Below are 18687 nucleotides of genomic sequence, written 5' to 3' on the forward strand. Positions count from 1 at the left end.
CTACATGACAGAAAAATACCACCCCTGATTTTTTGAATTTGGCTTATTCACCTAACATAATATTCTCCAGTTCCATCCATTTTCCAAATGATATAATTTCATTCCTCTTTATGGCTGAATAAAACTCCCCTGTGTGTACGTATATATATATGCACACCACATTTTATTTATCCATTCATCCACTAATGAACACCTATGCTGGTTCCATAGTGATACAGTTTAGATATGTGGTGTCCCCCAAAAGCTCATGTGTGAGACAATGCAATAACATTTAGAGATGAAATGGTTAGATTATGAGAGTTTTAACCTAATCGGTGGATTAATTCAATGCTATGGATTAACTAGGTGGTAACTATAGGCAGGTAGGGTGTCTGTAGTGGGTAAGTCACTGAGGCCTTGCTTTGGAGTTTATATCTTCTCCCTGGTGAGCAGAGCTTGCTCTCTGCTTCCTGGTAGCCATGTCCTGAGCTGCTTTCCTCCACAATGACGTTCTGCCTCACCTCAGAACCAGAGTTATGGAGTTGGCCTTCTAGGGACCAAAGTTTCTGAAACTGTGAGACCCAAATAAACTTCTACTTTATATTGTTTTTCTAGGGACTTCTTTTTTTATCATAATGATGAAAAAGTTAACTAAAATATGTAGTTTGGCTATTCTGAATTGGGCTGCTATAAACATGGGTATGCTGACTTTAATTCTTTAGGATAAATACTGAGTGGTATAGCAGGCTCATATGGTGGTTCCATTCTTAGTCTTTTGAGGTACCTCCAACCTGATACTCACAGTGGTTGTAACTAACTAACAATCCCAACAACAGTGTAAAAATGTTACTTTTTCTGATATCCTCTCCAATATTTATTGTTTGTATTCTTGATGGCTGCCATTCTATAGTGAAAACATTTTTTATTTCCTTTGTTTGGTTATTTGTTAAAACTATTTTTTGGGGCAGGGATTGTAGATCATGGGTAGAGCACTTGCCTAGCATGTGTATGGCACTTGGTTTGATTCTTAGCACCACATATAAATAAATTAAGGTCCATCAACAACTAAAAATTTTTTTAAAAAAACTATTTTTAAGTTGTCATAAGGTTACAGTATTCATCTTCATTACATTCTATATCTTAGTGAAATTTTTTACTTCCTTCCCAGACTATGCATTTGTCATGAATTTCACTTTTATATACATTATAAACCCTATAGCACATTGTTTCCTTATTTAATAAAACATAAATAGTATAAAACACTTTCTCATGCAAATATTTCCAAAAATGTTCTTCATTTGTGAAGATTCAGTTGTTTTATCCAGTATAATTTTCTTTTCTGCCTGAAGGTCATCCTTTGTTTCTTCTTTTTGGGAGGGGCACCTAGAGGTGCTTTACCACTGAGCTATATCCCCTTCCCTTAGGGTCTCACTAAGTTTCTGAGGCTGACCTTGAATTTGCAATCCTCCTGCCTCAGCCTCCCGAGTAGCTGGGATTATATGTCTGATCTACTATACCCAGAATCCTTTGAATTACAGTGTGGGTCTGCTGGCAAAGAATTCTTTCAGCTTCTGTATGTCTGCAAACTTCATTACTGTGCTTTCATTTTTGAAAAGTATTTTCCCCTGATAAACAATTCTAGGTGAATTTTGTTTTTCTTTAAACACTATAAAGATGCCACTCCACTGTCTACTCAGTTGGACTTTTTCTGTCAAAAAATCTGTTGTATCTTTGTTCTTGTTTATGTAATGTCTTTTTTCCCAACCAGATGCTTTTAGTATTTTTTCCCTTATCACTGATTTTCAGCATTTGATCATGAAGTGCCCTGGTGAATAGGGTGAATAGTTTTCTTCACATTTCTTGGGAAGGAGATTCATTTTGTTTCTCAGTAGGTGGTCTATAGTTTTCATCAAGATAGAAAGTTTCTGGCCACAAAATCTTCAAATATTTTTACTCTCCTTCCCTTCTCTGGGGATTCAAACTGCTTATATAATAGGCTCTTAGACTTGTCCCACAGCTTAATGAAGTTTTTGAAATTTTTAAAATTTATTTTTCCCTATATTTTGTAGACAGTTAAATCTCTTTTCTTCAGTGTCTAATCTGCCAATAATTCCCTTTGATCCATATTTCACCTTACATACTACAGTCTTCATCTTTAGAGATCTTATTTGGTAGGAGGAGAGGGAGTGCGAAGTGCTAAGTGGTATTGTCAAATTATATTGTTATATTGTGTACATGTATAAATATAAAACAACAAATTCCATCATTATGCACCACAATGCACCAATAAAAAATGTGGAAGGAAAAAAATTTTATTTGGGTATCACATCTTCTATGATTCTAGTTATCTTTTTGAACACAGTTATATACCCAGTTAAATACAGTTATAATAGCTGTTTTAATATTCTTCTTGGTTGATACTAAAGTATGTGTCAGTTCTGGGTTAGTTTCCATTCATTGATTCTTATTATGGCCCATATTTTGGAATCTCTGTGTGCCTGGGGTTACTGGCTAAAATAAGCCCTCCACCAAATCCATGTGAAGTTCTAGACCACAAAACCTCTTAATGAGACTGTTTGGAGACAGGATTTTTAAAGAGGTAATTACATTAAAATGACATCAGTTGAGTGGGCCCCAATCCAAAATAACTAATCTTTGGAAGAAATGTGGCAACACACACACACAGAGGGAAGACCATGTGAAGATTTGGGAAGAAAATGGTCATCTACAAATCAAGGGTAGAGGTGTCAGAAGAAACCAACCTGCTTACACCTTTATCTTGGACTTTCAGACTCCAGAACTGTGAAAAAATAAAATCCTGTCATTAAATCACCCAGTCTATGGTACTTTTGTTATTGCAGCCTGAGCCAACTCACACCTGGTAATTTCTGACTCAATGCTAGACCTTGTGAATTTTACTTGTTATGTGTTGGATATTTTTATATTTTTGTTAATGTTATTGAGCCTCATTCGAGGATGTATTTATTTAAGAGCAGTTTGATTCTTTTGGGCCTTGCTTTTATGATTACTTAGGTGGACCTAACATAAGTTCTTGGTTTAGGGCTAATTATTTCCAACTACTGAAGTATGATGTGCCCCTTGAATTACAGTCTTGTTATAGAAAACAGGGACTATTCCCTCTAATCTTCTGAAGCAGTCCCCCCAACCCCTCCAGTCTTGGTTTCTTCACACACAAATGCTGATCAGTGCCACTCTCTAATATCTGGTAGTTGGTCCTATAAACTCTAGCCACTTAGGTCTCCATGTTTGCATAACTCAGCTCCATATCCACAACTGAGGCATCCACCAGGACCCCACGCTTCAGTTTCTCCCTTCCTGGTTTGCAACAAGAAAACTTCACAAGACAGTCAGCTGGGACAAACCTAGGGCTCATTTCATTTGTCCCACCTCTCAGAGATTACTGTTCCTTGTTGGCTGGTGCTAAGTTTTAAAAACTTTGTTTTATGTATTTTGTCTCCTTTTGTTTGTCTCCTTTGTTTTATGTATTTTGTCTCCCTTATTGTTTTGGTTATTTCAGGGTAAATTCAGTTCAACATTTCTCCATGTTGGTCAGAAGCAGGAGTTCTATCTATCCTTTTAAATGTCTCTAAAACCAGCGTTTCACCAATCCCATTACTGTGATCATTAAAATGGTGGTAGAAAACTGTTTTTGCTTCGTCATCTTATTCTATTACATTCTCTCAGAAGTAACAAAAGAATAAAGCCAAGACTCATTGCCTAAGACTAAGAGTTGAATTAAACTGTCTTAGTTTTCAGGTGTAATTCTTAACAACTTTATTCCAACAATGTCAGTCCTAGGAGCAATTTTATTCTACAGAATTGAAAACATTAAGGCTTAATAAAACATACAAGAGCAATTCATAAATGTCTCTTTGTTCCCAAAGAAGAAGACAAAAACTCATGAGGATTTTGGCAGAGCTGAACAACTGGGTGCCCTACCTTGAGAAAGCCTTATTTTGCTGGCAGCACAGCTTGTTTTCAATGGCTTTACATATGACTACATTTCCTGTCTTGCTTTATTTTTCTTTATAGCATTTGACCACCATGTTGAAATTTTGGTGTATGTTTATGTGCTCCCTTTTTGACTATGTTTCTTCTCATGAGAATGTAAGTTCTGCAGAGGCTGAGACTAGTCCTATTCTGTGTGACACTTTATCCACATCCTCTAGCCTTCAAAGAAGGCTAAATGAAAGAACATATTTGTTAAATAAATGAAAGAACATGCAAACAATACTCTCAAAATATTCCACACTGTTAAAAGCAATTATCAAGGGGGAGTTTCAGTTTCTCCATTATCTTCCTCTGTCTCAAGTTTTTTTTTTTTTTTTTTTTTTTTAGGTGCTGGGAATCGAACCCAGGGCCTTGTGCTTGCAAGGTAAGCAATCTACCGACTGAGCTATCTCCCCAGCCTCAAGTTTCATAAAGAATTTTTTCTTACTTTGAAATCGCATGAAAAGTAAACTGAAAGGAATAGAATGAGAGAGAAGTAGCCCCTCAGAAGACATCTTTCACCACGGTGATGGCCATCTCCTGGGCCTTCACAAGTGGAGATGCCTTCCTGGGTTCTATACAATCTCCTTCAATTTTCTCTTGAGGGCCTGGGGCTGTACTGGGAGGCTTCCAGTTGGCCTGCACTGGTATAATAGTCTCCTCCTACAGGAACTCTAAACCAAATATCAAATATCCTAGAACGGCAATCTTTTTTTTTTTCCCCCTTCCTGTAGGTTCTGCCATGACATGCCCTTTCAAAGTGTCCTGTGCCCTCAAACTGGGAATTTCTTTTTTTTCTATCTCTAGATAGCTTGGCAGGCCAGTAATGTCACTTTGCATTCCATTCTGTCAGTAAAGTAAAAGGCTAAATTATGGTATATTCCAAAGATAAATTAGCGCATAAAAATGTCAGAGTAATTGTAGCAACTCAGGAGGCTGAGGCAGGAGGATCACAAGTTCCAGGTCAGCCTCAGGGACTTAGTGAGACCTTGTCTCAAAATAAAAATACATAAAGGGCTGGGGTGTAGTTCAAGAACAGAGTACCCCTGTCCACAGTACAAAAAAACAAACAAACAAAAAAAGAAAAAAAGAGCAGATTGACCATCTCTAGGCATACTTGTATTCTCTCTGCCAAAGGTACAATCAAAACATTTGGGTGGCCAGGAGTCATGACACATACCTGTAATTCCAGTGGCTCGGGAGGTTGAGGTAGGAGTACTACAAGTTTGAGGTCAGTCTCAGCAACTCAGCAAGACTCTGTCTCAACATTAAAAAAATAAAGGCTGGGGATATGGCTCAGTGGTAAAGCAACCCTGGGTTCAATTGCCAGTACCAAAAACGAAACAAAACAAAACAAAACCCACCAAAAAACCCAAACCCCAAAACAAAACAAAATAAAAAAACTAGAAAAACATAAAAAGGGCTGGGGATGTGGCTCAGTGGTTAAGTACCTCTGAGTTCAGTCCCTGCTACTAAACAAACAAACAAACAAACAAATATATATAGATAGATAGATAGAGTAGATACAAATAAATGCAAGTTCCCTCTGGCGCATGTAATCTTGCTCCAGCCCTACATCCTGTGCTCACTCTCACCATGTGATGACTGTGACTTCCACCATTATATAATGTAACATGAAGGCCCTCACCAAAAGCAGTCCCTTGATCTTGGACTTTCCACCCTCCAGAACAAGGAGTCAAATAAAACTTCTGTTGTTTATAATTTAGCCAGTCAGTGGTACAGCAATGAAAACAGACTGATACAAGAAAATTGATACTGAGAGTGGGCTGTTGCTACAACAAATACCTGAAAATGTGGAAGCAGTTTTAGAACTGGGTAGAAGCTGGAAGAATTGGGTGGAGTAAGCTAGAAAAAGCCCACACTGCCATAAATGGAACATTAAGAGTAATTCTGACAAAGGTTCAGAAGAAAGCTGTAAGCAAAGTCAGGAACTTGCAGAGACTTTGCTTAAGTGCTTGTGATCAGAATGCTGGTGGAAATATGAAGAGTAAAGGCTACTCTGTTGAAGTCTCAGACAGAAACAGAGTATTAGAAACTAGAGTAAAGGCCATTCTTGTTATAAAGTGGCAAAAAGACCTTATGTCTGTTTCCTGGAACTTTATGAAATACAGAATGCAATAACCTCTGAGGACATGGTTTTCTCTACCTATATTTCAAAGGATGTTGTAGATAGCTTGGGTGCCCAGGCAGAGTCTTGTCATGTGGGCAGAGCCACCACAGAGTCCCCACTAGGGCAATGCCTAATGAAGGCTACAGGGGTAGGGCCACCCCCAAGATCCCACAACTATAGAGCTATCAGTATACCAGCAGAAGACTTCAACTCCTGAGAATTGCTAAATCCAAAAAAGTCATAGAAGCAGGGTTGCCTGAGGCCCTGAAGGCATGATCCCCACACCAATGTGCCTAGGATGTAAGACATGAAGTCAAAGGAAATCATTCTCTAGCATTAGGACTTGCGTAGCCAGGTACAGTGGCACACATCTTTAATCCCAATAGCTTGGGAGTCTGAGGGAGGAGGATAAGATCACAAGTTGGAGGCCAGCCTGGTCAATTTAGTGAGACCCTGTTTCAAAATAAAACATAAAAAGGGTTGGAGATGTAGCTTAGTGGTAGAGCACCCCTGGGCTCAATCCCCAGTCTGGGAAGAGGGAGTGGGTGGACACTTAATGTTCTTTTCTCTGTTGAGTTCTGGACTTCTATCAAACCAGTTACTCCTTTCTTTTTGATGCTCTCTCCCTTTTGGAATGGGAATATCTTTCCTGTGTCCTACCACTGTATTTCAGAAGTATATTACTTGTTTTGATTTCACAGGTACATAGCTGGAGGATATTTGCCCCAAGATGAACTGTGCTTCAGTGTTACCCATAACTGATTCCAAAGAGACTCTCAACGTGGGACTTTTGAGTTATTGTTGTACTGAGTTAAGACTTTTGGGACCACTGGAATAAAATACTATTGTTTATATGTCCCCTCTAAAATTCATATTAAATTTTTTTTTTTTTTTTTTTTTAAGGAGACAAGTCTCATTATATTGCCAGGGCTGGCCTCAAACTCCTGGATGCAAGTGATCCTCCTGCCTCAGTCTCCTGAATAGCTTGAATGAGGTTTGTCACCACACCTGGCTCATGTGGAAATTTTTTTCTTTTTTTTTTTTTTTTTGCGGTGCTGGGGATTTGAACCCAGGGCCTTCAAGCACTCTACCAACTGAGCTATATCCCCAGCCCCTCATGTGGAAATTTAATTGCCACTGGGATGATATTGGGAGGTGAGATGTTTAAGAGGTATTAAGATCATGAGCCTCCACCCTCCTGAATGCATTAATGATGCTACAACTGGGAGAGGTTTAGATATTATGGGAGTGACTTTGTTATAAAAGCAAATTCTCTCATGGATGTTTAGGTCTTCTCTTGCTCTTTCTCGCCTTTTCTTAAGTGCTCCCTTACCATGTGATGCCTTCTGCCATATAATGATGCAGTATGAAGGTCTTCATCAGATGTAGTCCCTCGATCTTGGACTTTCCAGTCTCCCAAAACCAAGAGCCATATAAACTTCAATTATTTTTAATTTACCCAGGCTGTGGTATTCTGTAATAGCATCAGACAATGTACTAAGGCAGTTCCCTTCTCAGTATATGGCAACTCTATTCTTTTCATTGTTCAGAAAAAAACCTGTGAATATGACTCTTCTGTCTCTTTTATACTCCTCCGGTTAAGCCATTCGTAAATTCTGTTGGTATGTCCTTTATAACATCCAAATTCCACATTTCTTCTCACATTCATGGCTATTAGTCTGGTCCAAGCCCTCATAGTGTCTTACCTGCATGACAAGAGCCCCAGTTGGTTTTTCACCCTGCCCCCAGACTGTTCTTATCATAGACTCGAGAGTGACATGGTAATACATACAACCTATCATGTTATTCCTCTGCTCTAAAGCAGTCAGTGGCTTCCATTCAAGTGTCCCCTTGTTAGAAAGGCCAACTGCTCACCCAAACGACACACCCCACCATGGTGCCCAGTCCAAAGATGTTCCTCTACTGGCTCCATTTTTCTCCTTAGTGCCTGGAGCATCTGACATGTCACATCTCTCTTCATTTGTCACCTGTCTCTCTCACTAGAATGTAAAGTCCATGAGAACACAGACTGCGGTCACTGCTGTGGCCTCAGAAGTCACAGGTATTATTGTACATAACAGGTATTCAAACTGTGTTGAATGAGTGGCTGAAAAAAATGTTGATTAAAGACTATAGTTAAAAATGCCCTAGTATTAAAAGTTATGTTGATGGATCACAATAAACCATATATGCATGACTATGTGAAGTCAGATTAATAACTTGGGGCATAAAAGGGAAGCAGTAAATCCTTCCTGATATAGTGCTAATGGCTTTATAACATCCAGAATTCCCTTAGCTTGTAATGTCAGTAGTAATAATGGGGATAATCACACTAGAAGAAGCCACTGACAGAGGGCTCACTGCTGGTGGGAACTTTTCACACACCTAGACCTTACCACAATCCTGCAGGAAAGACATTCTTATCCCTACAACACAGATGAAGAGACAAATGAGAAAGTTAAACAACTGACAGATTCTGAAAACACTCCCTTGAAACCCAGTTTGCTATGTAAGCTTCCTCTAAAACATGAAATCATATTACAAAGGCAACCAAACCAAAATGATAAATCCTTCTAAGAATGGGACATTTTATTTTAGTTAAGGCTTTCTAGCTATCATTCCTTTCTGTGTTGGTTGGCCCCTCTGACCTGACACTCCAGTTACTGGCCTTCAGTTTAGGAGAAGGCAAATGATGCATTCCCTCTCCACAATGAAAGAGCCCACTGGCAAAGCACAAACTCACTGAAACTTTCTGTGATACCACAAAATTTCTGTGGTACCACCTCTCGGTGAAAAAGCATTGACTTAATCTGTCATCTTTCACAATTGTATTCCAGTACACATTCTTCTTGAAGACTTCATTTTGAGAGGAAAAGTGTTCTATTGAAAGGAGGAGCAGAAATATAAGATGAGGTCCCATCTTCATCAGCCTACACCTGACAAGGTGATCATCTTCCATGCCTCTTTTCAGTCTGCCCAAAAGTATCTCCCACAGTACGCCTGTCAGCAAGAGTTACCACAAAAGGCAGACACTCCCTTGGAAAAGGAGGGTGTGTGTTGGCTGAAAGGAACTTTGAACCAATCACTGATATAGGACACAAAGTTCTAATAAAACCAGAGACCAGAACCCAGTTCTAAAGTCCCAGGCCCCTGTCTGGACTGTGGCTGTGACAAGGTATATTAAGTGGGTCTACCACTTCCCAACTTGATCTACTTCAGGGGCCTGGCTGAGACACTACAACGTTTGCCCACTTCATTGTCACAGTCTTGTCCTAGACTGTACTCTGAGTAAAAAAGAAAAAGAGAGAGGGAAAAAGCAGACTTCAATATTAAAAATGATGGTGATACAATACACACAAACAATTAAAACAAAACCCTACAAAAACAAAAACAAAAACCAGTTACTCTTTTCTGGAAAGACTGGAAGACCTGGCTGCCTGGGGTCACATTCCTGCCAGTCAGCATCAGGACCAGGTGTGGAGGCTGCTGCCCCCTGCAGATGGAACATATTCTGCACTTCTGGGCAGCCCCTGCTCTCCCAGAAATAATAAACCATTATGGAGGTGGGGGGATACACGTATATAAAGGAGATAGAGTATACATGACACATATATATACACACACATATATTTCAAACTTTAGTGTTTATATATTAGATGTATCATTAGTCAGCCTAAATCAAGAAAAAAAATAAATAAGGCAAGAAAGCCTAAGTACATAAACAGGGACCAAACTAGGGAAATAAGCCCCAGATAAGAAGGAAAAAATCTGATTAAAAGCTGATTAAGTGGATGATTTTCTTTTCTTTTTCCTCTCTCTCCCTCTCTCTATCTCTCTCTCTTTTTGGTACAGGGAACTGAACCCAGGGTTGCTTTACCACTGAGTCACATCTCCAGCCCTTTTTATTTTGAGACAGGTCTCACTAAGTTGCTCAGGGCCTCACTAAACTGCTGAGGTTGGCTTTGAATTTGCAATTCTCCTGCCTCAGTCTCCTGAGCCACTGAGATTAGAGGTGTGTGCCACCATACCTCACAAGTGGATGATTTTCTGTGAATACATAAACCACTCAAACTAAACCCAGAAAGAGATAGCAAATCTAAACAGACCAATGGTCTCAAAGAAACTATATAGTTATCTAAGTGCTATATTCTAAAAAGGCACCAGATTTAGGTAGTTTTACAGGTAATTCTACCAAATTAAAAAAAAAAAAAAAAGATAATTTCAAAAGTATTTTAAACTGGAGAAAGAACACCCACCCCACAAAACACACACACTGGGGATAGAACCTAGGGGCACTCTACTAAGCTACATCTCAGGACTTTTAATTTTTTATTTTGAGACAGGATCTTGCTAACTTGCCAGTTCAAGACAGGGCCTTGAACTTGCAATCCTTCTGCCTCAGTCTTCCTAGTAGCTGGGTTGTTTTGCTTGTTTTTTTTTTTTTTTTTTTTTTTTCCTCAAGGGATGCAGTCTTACTATATTGCTCAGACTGGCCTTCTGGGGTCAAATGATCCTCCTGCCTCAGTTTCCTGAGTGACTGGGACTACAGGTGCATGCCACAAGCTCAGTCAAAGAAAACTTAATAAAGCTATAGAAAACACAACTTGATAAAACAACTCAATAAAGATAACACTAAAAAATAAAATTATAGGGGGTTGGAGATGTAGCTTAGTGGTAGAGCACTCACATAACATATGAGAAGTCCTGAGTTGGATCCCTAGTATTGCAAAAAGAAAAAAGAAAATTATACACTACTTTCACAAATAATGATGCAAAATTTCTAAATAAACTGTTATTAAATGGACTCTGGATACACAAAAAGAGTTTATCCCAGGAATGCAATAATGATTCAATAACATAAAATCTATTGTTATAACAACGTACTAACAAGTGAAGGGAAAAAAAAATCACTACGATCATAACATAGATGCTAAAATTTAAAAAAATTCAACCACTATTAGTGATTTTAAAATAATATTAGCAACATACTTTTTGGTAAAAATCAGCATGCACTTAATGGCAAAAACTAAAAGCAATCTCTTTAAAGATGAGGAAATAGGGCTGGGAATGTAGCTCAGTGGTAGAGCACTTGCCTAGCATGTTTGAAGCCCTAGGTTCAATCCCCAGTACCTGAAAAAAAAAAACAAAAACAAAAAAGCAGGTCAAATACAAACTGGAATCCCAGCAACTCAGGAGGCTAAGGCAGGAGGATTGCCAAGTTTGAGACCAGCCTCAAATGGAGTTTAAAAAAAAAAAAAAAAAAGTAAAAAAAACCCCTAGGACTGGAGATACAGATCAGTGGTAAAAGTGCCCCACACCAACTCCCCAGTCCCAGTCCCCCAAAAGGTGAGGAACTAGTCAAAGGTACACAGTATCATGTCCATTATTTAACTTTGTTCTGGAAATACACTGCAATCAGAAAAGAGAAACAAGAGGCATAAATATTGAAAACAAGGGACATAATTATTATTCATAGTTGAGGTGATAGTATACCTGGAAAACCCAAGAGAACCAACTGCAAAAACTATTAGAAACAATAAAATTTAGTGGCTAGTTATAAAATTAATAAACAGAACTAAGAACATACAATACAATAAAGGATCCTATTTTCGATAACAACAAAAAAGATAAACCAGGATAAAGATTGCATAGAATTTTTAAGTAAAGACATTTCTCTTTTTAGATATTGGGGATTGAACCCAGTGGCACTTTACCACTGAGCTACATCCCTGGTCCTTTTATTATTTTTAATTTTGAGACCGGGTCTCACTAAATTGCCTATGCTGGCTTTGAAATTTTGATCCTCCTGCCTCAACCTCCAGAGTTGCTGGGATTATATGCTGTGCCACTATACCCAGATCTTCAAGTAAACATTTCTGAGACAATTTGGGAAGTGGGTTTGTGGTCTGGATATTTGAAAATATTGATATTGGATAAAAATGGAGTTTAATGACTATGATAGTAGCATTGGGGTTATATATATTTCAAAAAGTCCTTATTTGTTAAGTGTTTTATAAAGATAATAATTTATTTCAAAATATTCCAGTTCCCAACCTACAAGAAAATGGAGGGGAGGGATAAATGATCCAAGTTTGGTTACATATTGAGAACTGTTCAAAGTAAGTTAGATCACTATATTGTCTTCTCTCATATATTTGAAAATCTTGTGGCCAGGCACAGTGGTGTATTCCTGTAATCCCAGCAGCTCAAGAGGCTGAGGCAGGAGGAGGATTAGGAGTTCAAAGTCAGCCTCAGCAATTCAGTGAGGCCTTAAGCAACTTAACAAGACCCTATCTCAAAATGAAAAAAAAAAAAAAAGGGGTGGGTGGGTGGCGGCTGGCGATGTGGCTCAATCACCTCTGGGTTCAATCCCCAGTACCAAAAAGAAAAGAGAAAATGTTCATGATAAAGAATTAAAAGAAATGTGCAGGAGGACCATAAAATGACAAATAATTGCAAAGGCATGTAGTAGGCTTATATAATCACACAAAATACCACCTAGAAGTAATAGAAATTAAAAATTAAAATCAGGTATCATTTTCTTCTATCAGATAAAGGTCAAAATGGGATAATACCCAGTATAGGAGATATAGGCAATTTACAATGACCATCAATATAACAGATCAACACAACTCCTGTGAAGGGTTAATCTGGTTTTACCTTTTGAAGTTATAAACACACGCCTTGACCTAGAAATTCCACTTCTAGGAATTTATTCTGCAGATATTCATTCATTCAACAAGTATTTTCTGCCACCTACTATGTGGCAGGCACTAGAGATACAGAGTGAAAAGAACAACCTGCTCTCTTGTGCTTCCATTCTTGTGGGATAGAAAGCACAGGAAAAGCAAGTCAACAAGTATGCATGCAATTGTAATGCCATGTAAGTGATATGGTAAACAGGGATGGGCTGGTCTGGGAAGGTCTCTCTCCGCCTGAGTGAAGCAACAGAATGTCTAGGACAGGCAACAGGAAAAGAAGTCAAGGCGTAACACAAATTTGATATTCCTTCTGTGTTTTGTGTTTATTCTCCTAACAGTCTTTTGATTATTCAAATGATGTGAACAACATTGAATGTTTCTCTTTGTCCCTTAATACAAACCCCAAATTAAACAAATTCTTTCAGTATATCTTACTTAGGAAGGTGTCAGGGCAGCATTGTTTCCCAACATTATTGTGCATAACAATTGAATCTTTTCAAAGGTAGAAATTTTCAACTTACTTAAGTTTTGTGTTATTAATAAAAGTGTGCTAAAGTGAATTACGAGTTTTTAATGCAGTTTAACTTTTCCAAAAAATAGATTAGTTTCACAAAAAATATTAACCAGTTTGATGGATAATTTTACTCACACGTGAAACTAAACATGTCCCTTCTGGCAGGATTGAGAACCACTGACATAGAAGAGAATCATGTTCTTTTTAAGTATTGAAGTTCTCATTTTCTTTAGGGGCTATTTGAATAAATATTTTTATGCTCCAGTGTCAATTAAAGGCATTCCAACTGATGCCAAAAGAAACACCTGAGAACATCACATACTAACTTCATCAGATATCATCATGAAATACCAAGGCTTCAAAATGGACATGAATTATAGGTTCCACAAACAAATAAATTAAGAAAACAGTAAAAAGGGAAAGAAAGCTGTCCCTGTGAAATAAGCTCCTATCTCAATTCCGAAATCAGCTTTATATACTTTCATTCTTCTTCCCAAAGGGAGAAAACAAACACACACCCCAAACGACTTCAGGACTCTACAATGATTCCTGATGAAACCAACTCCTGTGTTGATTTCGAAGGTAAGCAGCCACCTGCACAGCGAACAATCGGTTTCTCTCCAGCAGTTGAGGATGTGGTGTTTCCTCTGGACCCCAAAGGCCATTTAACCCTTCCCCAAAGGCTCAGCAGTTCTGAGCGGCGAATGCCATTTCTAATAACAGTAATCGGAGAATTACCGGAGAGACGAGGGTACCACCGACAGGCTTACACACAGGCGCTGGCTAGTGCGCTTGGTTTGGGGGCTAATGCAAAGCAGGTACGAGTGGACCCGGGAGCTCTCGGGGTCTGACGCCAGCCCCTCCACGTCCCACCTCTTACGTGCCGCGCGTCCGGGGGCTTCCCCACCCCCTACGCTACTTTCCCGTGAGGGGTCACGACTTCCGTGCTGCTCCAAACCGGTAGCTAAGGGGTCCGTCCTGGCTCTCCTGGGAAAGTGTAAGGATGCAAAGAGGCATTCGAAGTGCGGGGTGGGTAAGTAGGAGGCGCGAAGCGCCAGGGAGGATACTAGAGGAAGGGGACGTAGGAGCGCTCCCGCAGGAAGGTGCCTGGGGAAAGGATGGGGTTGGGAGCTCCTTGCAGGCCAAGTAAGGGGAAGAGGTTTGAAGAAGGGTCAAAGAGGACACCAGGGGGATGGGGGAGGTGGGAAGTTCTTCTGCAGAGGGCTAATCTGGGGGGGTGGCATTTCGGGGAGACCTGCGGGCCGCACCTGCAGGGCAGGTGAGGGGGGCCCTCCCTGGTCCTGGTGCATCGCCTCACCTGACCAGCGCCCGCTTCATGCCCGAGTCGGCTGCGCAACGGGGCTCCGGCCCCTTGCCCGCCAGGCGCAGGTTCTGCTTCAGGCGGCAGTCCGCGTCCAGCGCCGCGGCGGCCGAGCCGGAGGAGGACGAGCCCGAGGCGGCGCAGCGTTCATGCTCCAAGGTGACGGGCTCGGTCCGTTTCCTCATCCCGCGGCCCACAAGGCCGGCCGCCCACGGCGCCCGCTGGCCTCGCCCGCCCGCCTGCGCCGCCCTCGCCGCAGCCGCCGCAGCTCACAGTCTTCACCGCCGGGAGCCCGCCCGCTGCCCCTCACATCTCAGCCCCAGGCCGCAGCGCCCGCTAAGGACCAGCGCTGTGGTCCGGTCGGCAGCACAGACCAATCAGCGCCGGAATCCTGTTCGCCCTGCCCCCTCCCCGCCCCATCAACTCCACCCTGGTCCCTCGGGGAGCGCGCCCAGCATCCCCAGCGCCGACCTGCAGCCATCTTGGAGTAGGGCGGTGGAAGCCGTATCCTCGCGTCATCGTAAGGGTAGAGCAGAGTTGCCAGGTTTTGCTGCACAGAGGACTGGGTTCGGGCCCGGGGATAGGGGACTAACCTTCTGGGTGTTCATGTAACCAGCAGACGAACCTAGTGGTGCTTCAGTTCAGTGGTACGAACCGCGAAAACACTGGGAGGACGCCGGCCAGAAAGTGGCCACCTGCAAGCCCGAATTGCTGCGCAAAGCCGGCTCCCTCCCCTTCCTACCCAGGGTCTCTGACTCCTAACCCTGGGTAACTTCTCATTTAGGTTTATAGGAACAGAAAGGTAACAAATCACAATTCTGTTTTAATGATTTATTGCTGTTTTCCCAAAAGGACTTTTTTTGGGGGGTGTGTGTGTCCTGGGGATTGAACCCAGGGACATTGCCACTGAGCTACATCCCCAACCTTTTTTATTATTTTGATTTATCTACTTATTTATTTTGATTCAGGGTCTCGCTAAGTTGCTTAGGGCCTAAGCTAAATTGCTGAGGCTGGCCTTGAACTTATGATCCTCTTTCCTCAGGCTTCTAAGTCGCTGGGATTACAGACACCGGGCAGGTTTGAAAAAAATGTATATATAGATAAATATTTTTAACCTTCGGATCGAATATATGAAAAAGGGAGCTGCTTATACAGTTTACTCTTTGGTTATTTTGTTTTATTTTTGTTGTTTTGTGGTGTTGGTACCAGGGATTGAACCCGGGTCACTTTAACCACTGAGTCACATCCCAGCCCTTTTTATTTTCTTGAGACGGGGTCTTGCAAAGTTTCTTTGGACCTCGCTCAGTTGCTAAGGCTGGCTTTGAACTTGGGATCCTCCTGCAAGCCTCCCCAGCTGCTGGGATTACAGGCATCGGCCACCATGTTGGGCAACAGTTTACTCTTTGAAAACAATTAGATTTTAGATTTTAATAAACCACTTACCCATTTGAGGAAATCCATTTCAAAGATGAATTTGCACTTGTGAAACCCAGTTAAGTATTAATTCAACCCATCCTAAATAGAAAAAAGGAAATGATAAAGAGCAGTTTAGTTCATAGATTTAGTTGTTTAGCTTTGACTGTCTATAGTTTCTTTGGAAGCTGAGGTGGGAGGATCACAAATTCTAGACCAGTCTTTTTAGTGAGACTTTGTCTCAAAAAAATAAAAAAGGGCTGGGCGTGTAGTTCAGTGGGAAAGCACCCCTGGGTTCAATTGCCAATTAAAAAAAAATACTATGGAATTTAAAAGGTGACTTCTTTGAAGTGAAGTAACAGTACTGGGGATTTGGGAATCCAGAAGTTAAAGTGTAGAGAAATTGTTTTATCCTATTTGTCACAAACACCCCCCAACCCACCGTTTTTTGACAAAATCTTTTTTTAATGGGGGGGGAGGGGCAAGGAAGAAAGGGAGAGCTGGAGAGAAGAAAGATATATAAGAGGTATTGAATCTTTCTCACTGGCAGTAGGCTTGCTGGTAAAGTTATCATCACCTGGTTATCAAGGCTTTAAATATTGCTCCCTGAGTTCCTTGAATCCCAGGCTCCTTTATCCAAAGATCTCATCTCTGATATCTGACAGGCACCCAAACTACTGTGTTCAAAACAACTCCCAACTCTTCTTCCATGCTAACTCAGTAAGCTTCCCCTCCTGGAAAATGGCAACTACATTTTGTACTTCTGCAGGCTAAAACTCTGGGGTCGTCTTTGATTTCTCTCTTCTGTCATCAAGGTTTAGCAGCCATCTCTTTTCAAAATCTTCCTAGGATCCAACCACTTCTCACAACATCCACCATCCCCACCTTGGGCCAATATATCATCTCTCACTTGGATTATTTTAATAGCAGGAGTGGTCTCCCTCCTGCCTCCACCTTTGCTTTATTTCTGTCTACTTAACCCAGCTGTCACCTAGGATTTGTTTTTTCTACACTTTATGTAATTCTGTCACTTGTTTGCTAAACTCACCTTGATGGTTCCCCAACTCATTCAAAATAAAACTGAAAGCTTATGAAAGGGCACTTAGGGTCCTTTGTGAAATGGACTCTGGTCTCAGGCACCAGCCTCTTCCTCAATTGCTGCTTTCCTCCTGGTCTTCACATGCCACAATCACCCCTACTCAGAACCTTTGATTCCTGCTACCTGCAATTCCTGGCACTCCTATGGCTCACACCTACAGGACTTGCTCCCTTCCCTTTCACATCTGTGTATTTGCTGAACACTTTTTAACTTAAAACCCTCAAATTCACCTTCACTATGTTTACCTTCCTTGGCTTACTCTTTTTTTTTTTATGCCTACATTTCAACATTTATTGTTCTAATTTTAAAAGTCACATCCAAAGGATAAGCAAAAACCACCTACAAATTGGCATAATTGTTTATTTCTCAGTTTGTGAAAATGTCCTTAATTTGTTGGTGTAGGAAACAAATTTCAACTGATTGCTATGCAAAAGAACAGAAGAAAATCTGCTTTGCAATTAAATTTGTAGTTCAATTGCATACAGGCAACATACTATATATGAAAAAATCACTAACTGAACTACAGGTATTAAATACTGAAAAAAATTAACAGTTTATTATAATTTATTTTATTTAACAATCTAGGAAGTTCGCAGCCATCAGCAGTTCCAGTGCAATTTCAGGTGCAATTGGGAATTCGGGAATCTCTTTGGCGCTGTTAGTGTAGCGAACCTTGTAGGTAAAATACGTGCATACTTTTGATAGCACGTGTGAGGGAATCTCTCTAAAATTGACCTCATTGGTTTCATTTTCAGCAAACTGACCTGGGCCACTCAACATGGCTTTTATTGTTCCTGATGTTAGTGCATGCTCTCTTTTTACAATAAATTCATGACCATCAGAGGATATTAATTTGACATACATGGCATCAGGGCCTTCACAGCCACCATAGGTTTTCTCTTCTCCATCCATTACGTTCTTATGAATTCTACTTTGGTTCCACAAGAACGTTAGTAGTTTCCTCGTGAGGCTGAGACGCCGTCCGCTGCCCACTGGGTCTGGAGAAAGTCCCTTGGCTTACTCTTGTTAGTACTTATCACCAATATATTGATGTATTGTATGTATTGATGTCAATGATGTATCTCTACCTGTGCATTGTTTTTCCACACTGCAATGTAAACTGAGAAAGGACCTATACCCAGACCAATGCCTGGCTCATAATAGGCACTTCATAAATATTTCCTGAAGGAAAGACTGTATCATTACAAGTCCTCAGAGATGCCACTACTGTCTGCATTTTACAAGTAAGGAAGTGAGTCTCAAGTTCATTAAGACTTCTGACTGAAATTGAAAAGGTATATGAGGAGGATTGTGGATGCTTGTCTTTGGATTACCATCCCACAGCATGGTTCGTGATAGAATTATGTATTTGATTTTAAAAAGTTATCCCTTACTGTTTAGAAGAAATGCCACTCAATGTAAGGATAAGGTTCAGAGACTGTTTTTTTTAAAAATGGGCCATTTCCCTTTATCAGATAACATGTACTTTATCTACTTTGCAAAAAAGCAATATTATTT

General features: G+C 40.5%; 3 protein-coding genes across 3 annotated transcripts in view; 1 reads left to right on the forward strand and 2 right to left on the reverse strand.

Moving 5' to 3' along the window:
- Window positions 1-15020, reverse strand: part of Abhd12 (abhydrolase domain containing 12, lysophospholipase) — an 89945-nt gene extending 74925 nt beyond the window's left edge. Inside the window, exon 1 of the mRNA XM_047539982.1 lies at window positions 14655-15020. Within this exon, the coding sequence (XP_047395938.1) occupies window positions 14655-14842 (188 nt within the window). The 5' untranslated portion in view covers window positions 14843-15020. The remainder of the gene's footprint in view (window positions 1-14654) is intronic.
- Window positions 15021-15209: 189 nt separating this feature from the next.
- Window positions 15210-18687, forward strand: part of Gins1 (GINS complex subunit 1) — a 39461-nt gene continuing 35983 nt past the window's right edge. The window contains exon 1 of the mRNA XM_047539985.1: window positions 15210-15459. The gene's annotated coding sequence lies outside the window, so the exon portion shown is untranslated. The remainder of the gene's footprint in view (window positions 15460-18687) is intronic.
- Window positions 17728-18129, reverse strand: LOC124976909 (elongin-C-like). The gene has a single exon (XM_047539987.1). It carries the CDS (start codon window positions 18079-18081, stop codon window positions 17743-17745), a length of 339 nt encoding a protein of 112 aa, XP_047395943.1. The 5' UTR covers window positions 18082-18129; the 3' UTR covers window positions 17728-17742.

This window comes from Sciurus carolinensis, chromosome 2, assembly GCF_902686445.1.
Source record: "Sciurus carolinensis chromosome 2, mSciCar1.2, whole genome shotgun sequence".
In the NCBI taxonomy this organism is placed as follows: domain Eukaryota; kingdom Metazoa; phylum Chordata; class Mammalia; order Rodentia; family Sciuridae; genus Sciurus; species Sciurus carolinensis.

Coding starts and splice junctions, on each gene's coding strand:
- LOC124976909 (XM_047539987.1), bottom strand. CDS start 18,081: ATGGATGGAGAAGAGAAAACCTATGGTGGCTGTGAAGGCCCTGATGCC.